This window comes from Mobula hypostoma, chromosome 25, assembly GCF_963921235.1.
Source record: "Mobula hypostoma chromosome 25, sMobHyp1.1, whole genome shotgun sequence".
In the NCBI taxonomy this organism is placed as follows: domain Eukaryota; kingdom Metazoa; phylum Chordata; class Chondrichthyes; order Myliobatiformes; family Myliobatidae; genus Mobula; species Mobula hypostoma.
The window spans coordinates 1,418,078-1,433,168 of record NC_086121.1 but is presented as its reverse complement, the minus strand read 5'-3'; the positions used below and the strand labels follow the sequence as shown (position 1 = coordinate 1,433,168).

At 42.9% G+C, this 15,091-nt stretch overlaps 1 protein-coding gene across 6 annotated transcripts in view; it reads left to right on the top strand.

Moving 5' to 3' along the window:
• mib2 (MIB E3 ubiquitin protein ligase 2) overlaps positions 1-15,091 on the top strand; it is a 231,864-nt gene that overhangs the window by 70,897 nt on the left and 145,876 nt on the right. For all 6 annotated transcript variants that reach the window (XM_063033209.1, XM_063033206.1, XM_063033204.1 and 3 more), the window contains one exon: positions 12,190-12,505. In XM_063033209.1, coding sequence (XP_062889279.1) covers positions 12,283-12,505 — 223 coding nt within the window. In that variant the 5' untranslated portion in view covers positions 12,190-12,282. The remainder of the gene's footprint in view (positions 1-12,189; positions 12,506-15,091) is intronic.

Below are 15,091 nucleotides of genomic sequence, written 5' to 3'. Positions count from 1 at the left end.
AAGACAGAGGATTGGGAAGTTTTTAAAAGCTTAAAAAAAGAAACTAAGAAGGTCATTAAGAGGGAAAAGATGAACAATGAAAGGAAGCTAGCAAATAATATCAAAGAGGATACTAAAAACTTTTTCAAGTATATAAAGAGTAAAAGACAGGTGAGAGTAGATATAGGACCGATAGAAAATGATGCTGGAGAAATTGTAATGGGAGATAAGGAGATGGCAGAGGAACTGAACAAGTATTTTGCATCAGTCTTCGATGAGGAAGACAGCAGTATACTGGACACTCAAGGGTGGCAGGGAAGAGAAGTGTGCGCAGTCACAATTACGACAGAGAAAGTACTCAGGAAGCTGAATAGTCTAAGGGTAGATAAATCTCCCAGACCAGATGGAATGCACCCTCGTGTACTGAAGGAAGTAGCTGTGGAGATTGCGGAGGCATTAGCGATGATCTTTCAAAAGTCAATAGATTCTGGCATGGTTCCGGAGGACTGGAAGATTGCAAATGTCACTTCGCTATTTAAGAAGGGGGCAAGGAAGCAGAAAGGAAATTATAGACCTGTTAGCTTGACATCGGTGGTTGGGAAGTTGTTAGAGTTGATTGTCAAGGATGAGGTTACAGAGTACCTGAAGGCATATGACAAGATCGGCAGAACTCAGCATGGTTTCCTTAAAGGATAATCCTGCCTGACAAACCTTTGCAATTTTTTGAGGAAATTACAAGTAGGCTAGACAAGGGAGATGCAGTGGATGTTGCATATTTGGATCTTCAGAAGGCCTTTGACAAGGTGCCACACATGAGGCTGCTAATCAAGATAAGAGCCCATGAAATTACGGGAAAGTTACATACATGGATAGAGCATTGGCTGATTGGCAGGAAACAGAGTGTGGGAATAAAGGGATGCCATTCTAGTTGACTGCTGGTTACCAGTGGTGTTCCACAGGGGTCTGTGTTGGGGCCGCTTCTTTTTACGTTGTACATCAACGATTTGGATTATGGAATAGATGGCTTTGTGGCTCATTTTGCTGATGATACGAAGATAGGTGGAGGGGCCGGTAGTGCTGAGGAAACAGAGAGTCTGCAGAGAGACGTGGATAGATTGGGAGAATGGGCAAAGAAGTGGCAAATGAAATACAATGTTGGAAAATGTATGGTTATGCAATTTGGCAGAAGAAATAAATGGGCAGACTATTATTTAAATAGGGAGAGAATTCAAAGTTCTGAGATGCAATGGGACTTGGGAGTCCTCGTACAGGATACCCTTAAGGTTAACCTCCAGGTTGAGTCGGTGGTGAAGAAGGCGAATGCAATGTTGGCATTCATTTCTAGAGGAATAGAGTATAGGAGCAGGGATGTGATGTTGAGGCTCTATAAGGCGCTGGTGAGACCTCACTTGGAGTACTGTGGGCAGTTTTGGTCTACTTATTTAAGAAAGGATGTGCTGACTTTGGAGAGGGTTCAGAGAAGATTCACTGGAATGATTCTGGGAATGAGAGGGTTAACTTATGAGGAACGTTTGACCGCTCTTGGACTGTATTCCTTGGAGTTCAGAAGAATAAGGGGAGACCTCAGAAACATTTCGAATGTTGAAAGGCATGGACAGAGTGGATGTGACAAAGTTGTTTCCCATGGTGGGGAAGTCTAGTACATGAGGGCATGACTTAGGGATTGAAGGGTGCCCATTCAGAACAGAGATTCGAAGAAATTTTTTTTAGCCAGAGAGTAGTGAATCTGTGGAATTTGTTGCCACGGGTGGCAGTGGAGGCCACGTCATTGGGTGTATTTAAGGCAGAGATTGATAGGTATCTGAGTAGCCAGGGCTTCGAGGGTTATGGTGAGAAGGCGGGGGAGTGGGACTAAATGGGAGAATGGATCAGCTCACGATAAAATGGCGGAGCAGACTCAATGGGCCGAATGGCCGACTTCTGCTCCTTTGTCTTATGGTCTTATGGCCTAATTTCTGGACTGGTATTCAACACTTTAGATAACTACGGAAGCCTTTTTGACTGTCCTATGATGTTTAAAGATTTCATAAGGTCACAGAGAATCAACAGGCTGTTCGGCCCACCATGTCTATACTCAACATCTGATTTACCTGCATTGGGAGAGTATCCTTTAAATGTCTCAGTACCTCTTAAATATAGTGATTATAGCTGATTTGGGCACCTCCTCTGGCCTGTTGAGATTCCAAGTTTCAGCCACTTTGCGAGTAGGGAAATATAAATAACTCATCAAAACAAGCTGGGTCAGTCAGTGTTGGGGAAGTTTCTAGACGGAATTCTGTGGCACAAGATTTGCCAGCTTTTTGTTAGACGTTAGGCTTTGTGTGAGCAATTTTGTGCTTGATGAATCTTTTAAAAGATTTTGAAGAGCTAACTAAAAGGATAAATCAGGATAGGACTGTGGATGTTGTCTTTAGCAAGGCCTTTGACAGGGTCCCATATGGTAGGCTGGTCTGGAACATGAGGTCCCATGGGAGAGTTAACTAGATGGATTCAACATTAGTTCTGAAGTACAAAACAGAAGGTGCTGGCTGAAGGTTGTTCTGAGAATGAATGTCAGTGATTGGTGGTGTGCTACAGGCGTCAGTTTTGGGGTGCTTGTTATTCCTTGTTTGCACAGATTATATTCTTTTGTACATTGTTTAACAGTCCTTGTCTGTGCAGGTATAGCTTTTAGTTATAGTTTTAGTATAGCTTTGAAAAGCCATGCCTCAAAAGGGCAGCATTCAACCAGGATGTGCCCTCTTCTCATTGCTACCATGAAGGAGGAGGTACAGAAACCTGAAGAGATAACCTCAACATTTCAGGAACAGCTTCTTCCCCTTTGCCATTACAGTTCTGAATGGACAATGAACCGATGAACACTACCTCACCATTTTTTCATTTTTAAAAATCTCTTTTTGCATTACTTATTTAATTTATTTTTAATATTTCTTATTGTAATTTATAGTTTTTATTATTATGTATTGCAATGTGCTACTTCCACAAAACAATGTTTCACGATATATGACAGTGATATCAAACTTAATTCCGATTGTGATTCTGAATGGACCGAATGAGGGAAATTGGGACTAGCTGGGTTGTTGGCATGAAATCATTGGCTGATTGGCCTGCATCCGTGCTGTGTATCCATGACTTTCAGATCCCTTTTAGAATTCTTTTCTTCAGCTTCAACTTCTACCATTTGACTTTCTTTACTGCTACCATGAAAAATAGATTTTGTCCATCCATCCTGGCTATCCCAGCCATCCTGTCTATCCCATCTATCCATTCCATCTGGTCTATCCCAGCCATCTATTCCATCCTGGCTATCCCATCTATCCATTCCATCCGGTCTATCCCAGCCACCTATTCCATCCTGTCTATCTCATCTATCCATTCCATCTGGTCTATCTCAGCCACCTATTCCATTCTGTCTATCCCATCTGTCCATTCCATCTGGTCTATCCCAGCCATCTATTCCATCCTGTCTATCCCATCTATCCATTCCATCCGGTCTGTCCCAGCCACCTATTCCATTCTGTCTATCCCATCTGTCCATTCCATCTGGTCTATCCCAGCCATCTATTCCATCCTGTCTATCCCATCTATCCATTCCATCCGGTCCATCCCATCTATCCATTCCATCCGGTCCACCCCAGCCACCTATTCCATCCTGTCTATCCCATCTATCCATTCCATCCGGTCTATCCCAGCCACCTATTCCATCCTGTCTATCCCATCTATCCATTCCATCCGGTCTATCCCAGCCACCTATTCCATCCTGTCTATCTCATCTATCCATTCCATCCGGTCTATCCCAGCCATCTATTCCATCCTGTTGATCCCATCCATCTTGTCCATCTTAGCCATCCATTCCATCCCATCCAAGCCATTCATCCTTAACTTTTCCAGTTGGCCTAACATTTTTAAGCTGACCAAGCTGTCAACCTGTGCTAGTCCTCTTTGCCTGTATCTGGCCCATATCCTTTATTTGTCACATGTACGTGGAAACGTACAGCAAAATGTGCGGAACCAAAGGAAATGGGGAGATCTTAAATAGGTTTTTTGCGTCTGTATTTGCTAAGGAAGCTGGCAAGAAATCTATGGAATTGAGGGAATCAAGTAGTGAGACCATGGAAACTGTACAGATTGAAAAGGAGGAGGTGCTTGCTGTCTTGAGGAAAATTAAAGTGGATAAATCCCCAGGACCTGACAGAGTGTTCCCTCGGACCTTGAAGAAGACTAGTGTTGAAATTGCGGGGGCCCTGGCAGAAATATTTAAAATGTCGCTGTCTACGGGTGAAGTGCTGGAGGATTGGAGAGTGGCTCATGTTGTTCTGTTGTTTAAAAAAGGATCGAAAGGTAATCCGGGAAATTATAGGCCAGTGAGTTTAACGTCAGTAGTAGGTAAGTTATTGGAGGGAGTACTAAGAGACAGAATCTACAAGCATTTGGATAGACAGGGGCTTATTAGGGAGAGTCAACATGGCTTTGAGCGTGGTAGGTCATGTTTGACCAATCTGTTGGAGTTTTTCGAGGAGGTTACCAGGAAAGTGGATGAAGGGAAGGCAGTGGATATTGTCTACATGGACTTCAGTAAGGCCTTTGACAAGGTCCCACATGGGAGGTTAGTTAGGAAAATTCAGTCGCTAGGTATACATGGAGAGGTGGTAAATTGGATTAGACATTGGCTCGATGGAAGAAGCCAGAGAGTGGTGGTAGAGAATTGCTTCTCTGAGTGGAGGCCTGTGACTAATGGTGTGCCACAGGGATCAGTGCTGGGTCCATTGTTATTTGTCATCTATATTATCTGGATGATGATGTGGTAAATTGGATCAGCAAGTTTGCTGATGATACAAAGATTAGAAGTGTAGTAGACAGTGAGGAAGGTTTTCAGAGCCTGCAGAGGGACTTGGACCTGCTGGAAAAATGGGCTGAAAAATGGCAGATGGAGTTTAATACTGACAAGTGTGAGGTATTGCACGTTGGAAGGACAAACCAACGTAGAACATACAGGGTTAATGGTAAGGCACTGAGGAGTGCAGTGGAACAGAGGGATCTGGGAATACAGATACATAATTCCCTAAAAGTGTCGTCACAGGTAGATAGGGTCGTAAAGAGAGCTTTCGGTACATTGGCCTTTATTAATCGAAGTATTGAGTATAAGAGCTGGAATGTTATGATGAGGTTGTATAAGGCATTGGTGAGGCTGAATCTGGAGTATTGTGTTCAGTTTTGGTCACCAAATTACAGGAAGGATATAAATAAGGTTGAAAGAGTGCAGAGAAGGTTTACAAGGATGTTGCCAAGACTTGAGAAACTCAGTTACAGAGAAAGGTTGAATAGGTTAGGACTTTATTCCCTGGAGCGTAGAAGAATGAGGGGAGATTTGATAGCCGTATATAAAATTATGATGGGTATAGATAGAATGAATGCAAGCAGGCTTTTTCCACTGAGGCAAGGGGAGAAAAAAACCAGAGGACATGGGTTAAGGGTGAGGGGGGAAAAGTTTAAAGGGAAGATTAGGGGGGGCTTCTTCACACAGAGAGTGGTGGGAGTATGGAATGAGCTGCCAGACGAGGTGGTAAATGCGGGCTCTTTTTTAACATCTAAGAATAAATTGGACAGATACATGGATGGGAGGTGTATGGAGGGATATGGTCTGTGTGCAGGTCAGTGGGACTAGGCAGAAAGTGGTTCGGCACAGCCAAGAAGGGCCGAAGGGCCTGTTTCTGTGCTGTAGTTTCTATGGTTATGGTTTCTATGTGTTATTTTATGTCAAATTAAGTCAACTGGGTTTGTGCTGGGAACTGCCCACAAGTGTCACCACCCTGCTGGCGCCAGCATAGCATGCACCCAACTCACTAACCCCAACTGGTACGTGGGAGGAAACCAGAGCACCCGGACAAACTCCACGCAGTGACAGGAAGAGTGTACAAGCACCTTATAGACCACAGTGGGGACTGAAGCCCAAACTGACAGCTGGCTCTGTAAAGTGCTGCACTGACCACTCCACTACAGTGCCGCCCCAATTAAGACACGAGGGGCGATTGATAAGTTTGTGGCCTAAGGTAGAAGGAGATGAGCTGTATAACTCTCGTTACATGCACCTGCAGTTCAACTCTTCTGAGTGATTATGCAGAAAGTTTGAAGTTAATAACTTTTGTGGTACTTCTGTTTCAGATAATTGAAAATTGCAGGTAAGCACTGTCCGACTCGGTCTACCTTAGGCCACGAAATTATCAATCACCCCTCGTAATTTAGTCCCTAATCTATGCTTTCCCTGTTCGGCCCCTGACGGGTCCTATTTTTGTCATTTACTAACTTTTGCTAAGAACCTAAAGAATCTGTGTACTTTTAATGGTATTTGTCACTCTTATACAATCGAGTATATTTGCATACAGTGCTGCCACAAGAAAGCAGCATCCATTATCAAAGACCTCCATCATCCAGACCATGCTCTCTTCTTACTACAGAACGAGCATCCCTTATCCAAAATGCCTGAGGCTGGAAGTGGTTCGGATTTTGGAATATTAACATTTATATAATGAGAGCCATGAGAATGGAACCCAAGTCTAAACACAAAATCTGTTTATATTACATATACAGCTTATGTACAGCTGTGGTGAAACTCAGAGAGTGAAAAGTCCACAGTCTGATGGAGCTGGGTCCTCCACAGACTATCAGAGTTGAATGACTGTCCACGACTCTGTCTATTACTGGGTTCCCGGGTTGTGATTGGCTTCTTATCCGCCAGCGTTTTCAAACAGCCACCCATTCCACAGCAACTATAACAGGAGGAGGGGGTAGTTTTAAATAGTATTTTAATAATTTTGTGCATGAAACAATTACCTTCAATTTTCAGTTCATCAGGATAGATCATTGTTTGCTTCTTGATCAGCATACTGTTATGCGCATATGTTCACTCCGATGCTGACGAATCCATTCTTTCACTACACAATCATGATCTTCATTTTTCACTTTATGCAGTGATTTTTTCTATTTTTCATTAACTTTTATTCATTACATATGTGAGGTCACTTCTCAGAATTATCTGTGGTGCGCGTAGACCTGAGCGTCGCCTGGGAACCTTCCCAGCGCCTTGTGGAATTTTCCATTTGAGATGCTATGTTGGCACTCAAACAGATTTTCAGATTTTGGAATTTTGAATATTTTATTCTACAATCAGTAAGGAGGTACAAGAGCCTTGAGTCCCACACCAGGTTCAGGAATAGTTATTGCCTTACAACCAGCAGGTTCCTGAACTAGAGTGGATAACTTGGCTCACCACTACTCTGAACTGATTCTGTGACCTACAAACTTACTTTCAAGGACTCTTTACAACTCATGTTCTCAATACTATTTTTAGTTGCAGTTTGTCATCTTTTGCACATACGGGTTTGTAAGTCTGTTATGTATAGTTTTCTGTAAAATTCTTTTGTATTTTTCCCTGTAAGTCCCTGCAAGAAAATGAATCTTAAGTTAGAATATAGTAGCATATACATTGTTTGAGAATAAATTTACCTTGAACTTTACTTTCTTACTTTTATTTCTACTATTACTTCTTTCTCTGCACTATTCTTGGCTTCCTGCTACTTCAAATTCTTGGTATCTGTCATAATTGCCCCAGTTTTGCTTTAAGCTGTTCAGTTTAAGTCCTGTTGATGTAGCGGTAATTGCTGACCTCCCAGTTGGACTGGGTAATCAAGATGACATTGTTCCATTTGTGTTGGACCTCAGCCAGTGTTGATCAAATCCAAGCCTGATGAAGAATCTTGGACCCCTCTATAACCATAGAACCATAGAAACTACAGCACAGAAACAGGCCTTTTGGCCCTTCTTGGCTGTGCCAAACCATTTTCTGCCTAGTCCCACTGACCTGCACATGGACCATATCCCTCCATACACCTCCCATCCATGTATCTGTCCAATTTATTCTTAAATGTTAAAAAAGAACCCGCATTTACCACCTCGTCTGGCAGCTCATTCCATACTCCCACCACTCACTGTGTGAAGAAGCCCCCCCCTAATGTTCCCTTTGAACTTTTCCCCCCTCACCCTTAACCCATGTCCTCTAGTTTTTTTCTCCCCTTGCCTCAGTGGAAAAAGCCTGCTTGCATTCACTCTATATATACCCATCATAATTTTATATACCTCTATCAAATCTCCCCTCATTCTTCTATGCTCCAGAGAATAAAGTTCTAACCTATTCAACCTTTCTCTGTAACTGAGTTTCTCAAGTCCCGGCAACAACCTTGTAAACCTTCTCTGCACTCTTTCAACCTTATTTATATCCTTCCTGTAATCTGGTGACCAAAACTGAACACAATACTCCAGATTCAGCCTCACCAATGCCTTATACAACCTCATCATAACATTCCAGCTCTTATACTCAATACTTTGATTAATAAAGGCCAATGTACCAAAAGCTCTCTTTACGACCCTATCTACCTGTGACGCCACTTTTAGGGAATTTTGTATCTGTATTCCCAGATCCCTCTGTTCCACTGCACTCCTCAGTGCCTTACCATTAGCCCTGCATGTTCTACCTTGGTTTGACCTTTCAATGTGCAATACCTCTCATTTGTCTGTATTAAACTCCATCTGCCATTTTTCAGCCCATTTTTCCAGCTGGTCCAAGTCCCTCTGCAGGCTCTGAAAACCTTCCTCGCTGTCTACTACACCTCCAATCTTTGTATCATCAGTAAATATGCTGATCCAATTTACCACATTATCATCCAGATCATTGATATAGATGACAAATAACAATGGACCCAGCACTGATCCCTGTGGCACACCATTAGTCACAGGCCTCCACTCAGAGAAGCAATTCTCTACTACCACTCTTTGGCTTCTTCCATTGAGCCAATGTCTGATCCAATTTACCACCTCTCCATGTATACCTAGCGACTGAATTTTCCTAACTAACCTCCCATGCGGGACCTTGTCAAAGGCCTTACTGAAGTCCATGTAGACAATATCCACTGCCTTCCCTTCATCCACTTTCCTGGTAACCTCCTCGAAAAACTCTAATAGATTGGTCAAACATGACCTGCCACGCACAAAGCCATGTTGACTCTCCTTAATAAGCCCCTGTCTATCCAAATGCTTGTAGATTCTGTCTCTTAGTACTCCCTCCAATAACTTACTTGCTACCGACGTTAAATTTACCGGCCTATAATTTCCCGGATTACTTTTCGATCCTTTTTTAAACAACAGAACAACATGAGCCACTCTCCAATCCTCCGGCACCTCACCTGTAGACAGCGACATTTTAAATATTTCTGCCAGGGCCCCTGCAATTTCAACACCAGTCTCCTTCAAGGTCCAAGGGAACACCCTGTCAGGTCCCGGGGATTTATCCACTTTAATTTTCCTCAAGACAGCAAGGACCTCCTCCTTTTCGATCTGTACAGTTTCCATGATCTCGCTACTTGTTTCCCCTAATTCCATAGACTTCTTGCCAGTTTCCTTAGTAAATACAGACGCAAAAAACCTACTTAAGGTCTCCCCCATTTCCTTTGGTTCCGCACATAGGCGACCACTCTGATCTTCAAGAGGACCAATTTTATCCCTTACAATCCTTTCGTTCTTAATATATCTGTAAAATCTCTTTGGATTATCCTTCACTTTGACTGCCAATGCAACCTCATGTCTTCTTTTAGCACTCCTGATTTCTTTCTTAAGTATTTTCTTGCACTCCTTATACTCCTCAAGCACCTTATTTACTCTCTGCTTCCTATACATGTCATACAACTCCCTCTTCTTCTTTATCAGAATTGCAATATCCCTTGAGAACCAAGGTTCCTTATTCCTATTCACTTTGCCTTTAATCCTGACAGGAACATACAAATTCTGCACTCTCAAACTTTCTCCTTTGAAGGCTTCCCACCTACCGATCACATCCTTGCCAGAGAACAACCTGTCCCAATCCACGCTTTTTAGATCCTTTCTCATTTCTTCAAATTTGGCCTTCTTCCAGTTAAGATCCTCAACCCTAGGACCAGATCTATCCTTGTCCATGATCAAGTTGAAACTAATGGTGTTATGATCACTGGAACCAAAGTGCTCCCCTACACAGACTTCTGTCACTTGTCCTAACTCGTTTCCTAACAGGAGATCCAATATTGCATCCCCTCTAGTTGGTCCCTCTATATATTGATTTAGAAAACTTTCCTGAACACATTTTACAAACTCTAAACCATCTAGACCCCTAACAGTATGGGAGTCCCAATCAATATATGGAAAATTAAAATCCCCTACGACCACAACTTTATGTTTCCTGCAGTTGCTTGCTATTTCCCTGCAGATTTGCTCTTCCAATTCTCGTTGACTATTGGGTGGTCTGTAATACAATCCCACTAATGTGGCCATACCTTTCCTATTTCTCAGCTCCACCCATAAGGACTCAGTAGACAAACCCTCTAATCTGTCCTGCCTGAGCACTGCTGTAACATTTTCCCTAACAAGCAATGCTACTCCCCCACCTTTCATTCCTCTGCCTCGATCACATCTGAAACATTGGAACCCTGGAATATTAAGCTGCCAGTCCTGCCCCTCCTGTAGCCAAGTTTCACTAATTGCTATAACATCATAATTCCACGTGTCAATCTACGCCCTTAACTCATCTGCCTTCCCCGCAATACTCCTAGCATTGAAATATATACACCTCAGAAGATTTTTACCACCATTCACAACCTTTCTATTAGCGGATTTGCTTGAACTTTTAACAACATTTATTTTCACCCCAGCCACACTGTCAGCTCTGGCACTCTGGTTCCCATCCCCCTACAAATCTAGTTTAAAGCCTCCTCAATAGCACTAACAAACCTCCCTGAAAGGATATTGGTCCCCCTGTAGTTCAAGTGTAACCCGTCTCTCTTGTACAGGTCCCGCCTGCCCTCGAAGAGGTCCCAATGATCCTGAAATCTGAAACCCTGCTCCCTACACTAGTTCCTCAGCCACTTGTTCATCCTCCAGAGCATCCTATTCCTACCCTCACTGGCACGTAGCACAGGTAGCAATCCTGAGATTACCACCCTTGAGGTCCTGCTTTTCAACTTCCTACCAAGCTCTCTATCCTCACTCTCCAGGACCTCCTCACTCTTCCTTGCTATGTCATTGGTACCGATGTGCACCACAACATCTGGCTGATCACCCTCCCACTTCAGAATGTCATGCAATCGATCAGAGATATCCTTGACCCTGGCACCCAGGAGGCAACAAACCATCCTAGATTCTCTGTCACGACCACAGAACCTCCTATCTGCACCTCTATCGAGTCCCCTATCACTACCGCTCTCCTCTTTCCCCCCTCCCTTCTGCACTGCAGAGCCAGACTGCTATGAGTTGCTATGAGTGCTATGAGTTTCTTCAGCCTTTGTGTGTGTTATTCTGGATTTCCAGTATCTGCAGAATCTTTTGTGTAGATCAAATCCTGTTCACACAGGGCACTGCAGCACAGAAACAGGCCATTTGGCCCATCTTGTCTGTGCCAAACTATTATTCTGCCTCGTCATATTGACCTGCACTTGGACTACGTACCATTAAGTATTATGGAAAAAGAACTGTTGATGAACTAACAGCACTTTGTGGGTGGTGGAAATGTTATGCCTGACATTGAGAAGACACTGCAGCCACAGACTGTTTGTCAGGTGCCTGAATATACACATGGCTTGGGGGAAAACTACACCATGAAACGTAATTGGCTTATTTTCTTTAAGGTGCTACAGTATTTCCAACATATTCTGAATTATGCTACCTTTCTCTTCCTCCTCCCTACTTCCTATAGTATTTTTATTTACGTTCAGAATAGCTAAAAATCAAAGTATATTCTATGTGATTCAATAGAGTTATTGTTAATGGGGCATCGTGGTAGCGTAGCGGTTAGCGTGTCTCTATTACAACTCGGCATCGGAGTTCAGAGTTCATTTCTGGTGTACTCTGTAAGCAAGTTTTGTATGTTCCTTTCTGTGAGCGCATGGGTTTCCTCCGGGTGCTTCAGTTTCCTCTCACAATCCAAGACGTACTGGTTGGTAGGTTAATTGGTCATTGTAAATTGTCCTGTGATTAGGCTCGGGTTACAATTAATGGGTTGGAAGGGCCCGTTCTGCACTGTATCTCTAAGTAAATACTTCTCTTGCTGGCAGAGTGCAGTATGTTTTATCGTAATTGATGACAGGTGTTTAACTGACTTGTATTCCTTTCCAGGTGTTCTAGCCAGTCCGAAACATCACCTATCATTAGACACCATTGCATTTGCACGTTAATCAACACTGAGCGTGCAGTCACTCACCGTGCACCATGGAAGTGGGTATGCGTATTGTACGTGGCGTGGATTGGATATGGGGAAACCAGGATGATGGCGAAGGACATGTTGGTACTGTGGTAGAGATTGGCCGCCCAGGCAGCACCATAACACCAGATAAGACTGTGGTGGTTCAGTGGGACTGTGGCACTAGAACAAATTACCGCACTGGTTACCAAGGAGCGTATGACTTGCTTCTCTATGACAACGCACAGATCGGTGAGTTTACATTTCTGCCATGTACTTCTCATTGACTTTTGCAGTCTGCAGATAAGAAGTGATGAGGAAAATGTCAGACAGCAGAGAAGGTTCAGAGCCGCGGGGAAGCTGGGCTGATGTAGCGTATTCCAGACAACCGTGAAGCAGAGAATTTGGAGGTATTGGATTCTGATGTTTTGAAACAAGATTCTTTCAGAAGTCAGGAAAAAAGAACAAAACTTATTGTTTCACTGTCATTTTATTAAGTGCTGTAAAACAAAGAGAGTTGGAAGTGTAGAATTGCAAAAGTCTAGTAGCTAAGAGCAGAGGGACTAAAGATTAAAAGATGGTGAATCAACATAGTCTTTGTATATCCCGTAGATAAGGAACACTCCATCCAAATTCGTAGACAAGAATTAATCAGTCAGAAAGCACCTATTCAAATAATGCAATACCAAGAGAACTTCCCAGAATCATAAAAACGTAACCACTAGTGGATACATTGAACAACTACATATACATACTGTAACCACCGGGAAACATACTAATTAGTTACGTATGTATAAGTAGTTATAAATATACTAGCTGGTAATTAATTGTTAAACTGCAAAGATAATGACAATTAAAGAGTCTAACCCATCAGAAGGTATAACAGAAGAATGTAATATACCATGAATGGGTGGTTTTTGAGCAGTGAAGAGGAAGGAGCTGACATGAAAGCTATAGTGTTGTGGATAGTGAGGATGATAGTCTAAGGCTACACAGCAGGTGAAGAGTTGAACAGAGTACTGACAAATGGAATGATACCCAACAGGGGTAGGACATGTACAGTAAATGGTAGGGCAGTACAAGAATGTTGATTCGCAGAGGGACACTGGGCTTCCAAGTCTGTAGTCCTGTGAAAGTGGCAACACAACTCAGCAGGAGGGTGGAGTACAGTGTGAAGTTCTCCGTAATGGCAATAATTCATCAGATCATCTGAAGTAAATGTGTTTGTTGCCAGGTTTAAGGGAGGAAACACTGACCAACACCATATAATGTAATCTAACCTTCAGACCGTCAATCCAAGAGATTTGTACTCTCTCATATTTCCAGGGATGCGTTTTTGGGAATTGTAAAACCAAACATAAGTCACTGCAATTCACATCACTGAACGTTTTCTGAAAAATGCTCAACAGAAAATAAATCTGAAAACCACTAAGACTGCACTCCTGTTAATTTGCTGTTTTCAAATGACTACTGCTTTGCCTAGATTACATATTTTGTGACATTTCAAATATAAATTGTACATGTTCGCCTTCATCAGTGTGAGTGGGTGTGTACAACAGTACAAGATGTTAAAAGTCATTAGTTGTAACAAGTAGTTGTATTACAAAAATTACTGAAACATTTACAGTGAACGTACTCTTCCCAAGTGAATATTTTAAAAACTTGTCCATTTTTATGACATGAAAGGTCTCGGTCTGAAACACCAACTATCTATTCGTTTCCATACATATTGCATGACCTGCCGAGTTCCTCCAGCATTTTGTGTGTGTTGCTTGGATTTCCAGCATCTGCAGATTTTCTCTTGTTTGAGAATAGTGATAAAAGTGATTATACTCAGAATTCATCAGCAAATTAAAACCAGAATAAAAAAGCAATGTAAATTAATGCTGAGTTGGAGCAAGTTTCTGATAAATTCTCTCTGTAAACATTGGAACGAATAGCAAACCTCTGGGGATGGTTGATTCCTGGAAAGGGAAGAGAATCTTGAAAGCTGATTAGAGTCAAATATAAAAAGTGCGCATTTGTGATTGTGGACTTTAGGAAGGTGCAGACGAACCAACCCCTCTGTGCGTACATGGCAGTCAGTCAGGGCCATACTTGTGGACACGTAGTGATGACGACAGTCAGAGTCGTACACATGGATATGGAATGATAATGATGTCAGTATTGTACATGTGGCGACGTAACAATGACGACTAAGCGTGGACAAGTAATGATGACGACAGTCAGTGTTGTAGGCACGGACACGTAATGACGACAGTCAGAGTTGTAAACGTGGACAAGTAATGACGATGAGAGTTAGAGTCGTAAGTGTGGACAGGTAACGAGAACAGCAGTCAGAGTTGTAAGCATGGATACGGAACAAGGACAACAGAGTCGTGCGCGTGGACACGTGACGACAGTCTGAGTTGTGCACATGGACACCTAACGAGGATGACAGAATTGTAAGCATGGACACGTAATGCCGACAGTCAGAGTTGTATGTGTGGACACGTAACGATGAATACAGCCAGAGTCGTGCGAGTGGACACGTAACGATGATGACAGCCAGAGTCGTGCGCGTGGACACGTAATGAGGACAACAGTCAGAGTCGTATGCGTGGACATGTAATGATGATGACAGCCAGAGTTGTACGCGTGGACACGTATCGATGACGACAGAGTCGTGCAAGTGGACACGTAATGAGGATAACAGAGCATATCAATGATGACAGTCAGAGTCGTAAGCGTGGACACGTAATGACGACAGTCAGAGTTGTAAGCATGGACGTGTAATGATGACAGCAGTCAGAGTCATACGCGTGGGCACGTAATGAGGTCACCAGTCAGGGCATTCGC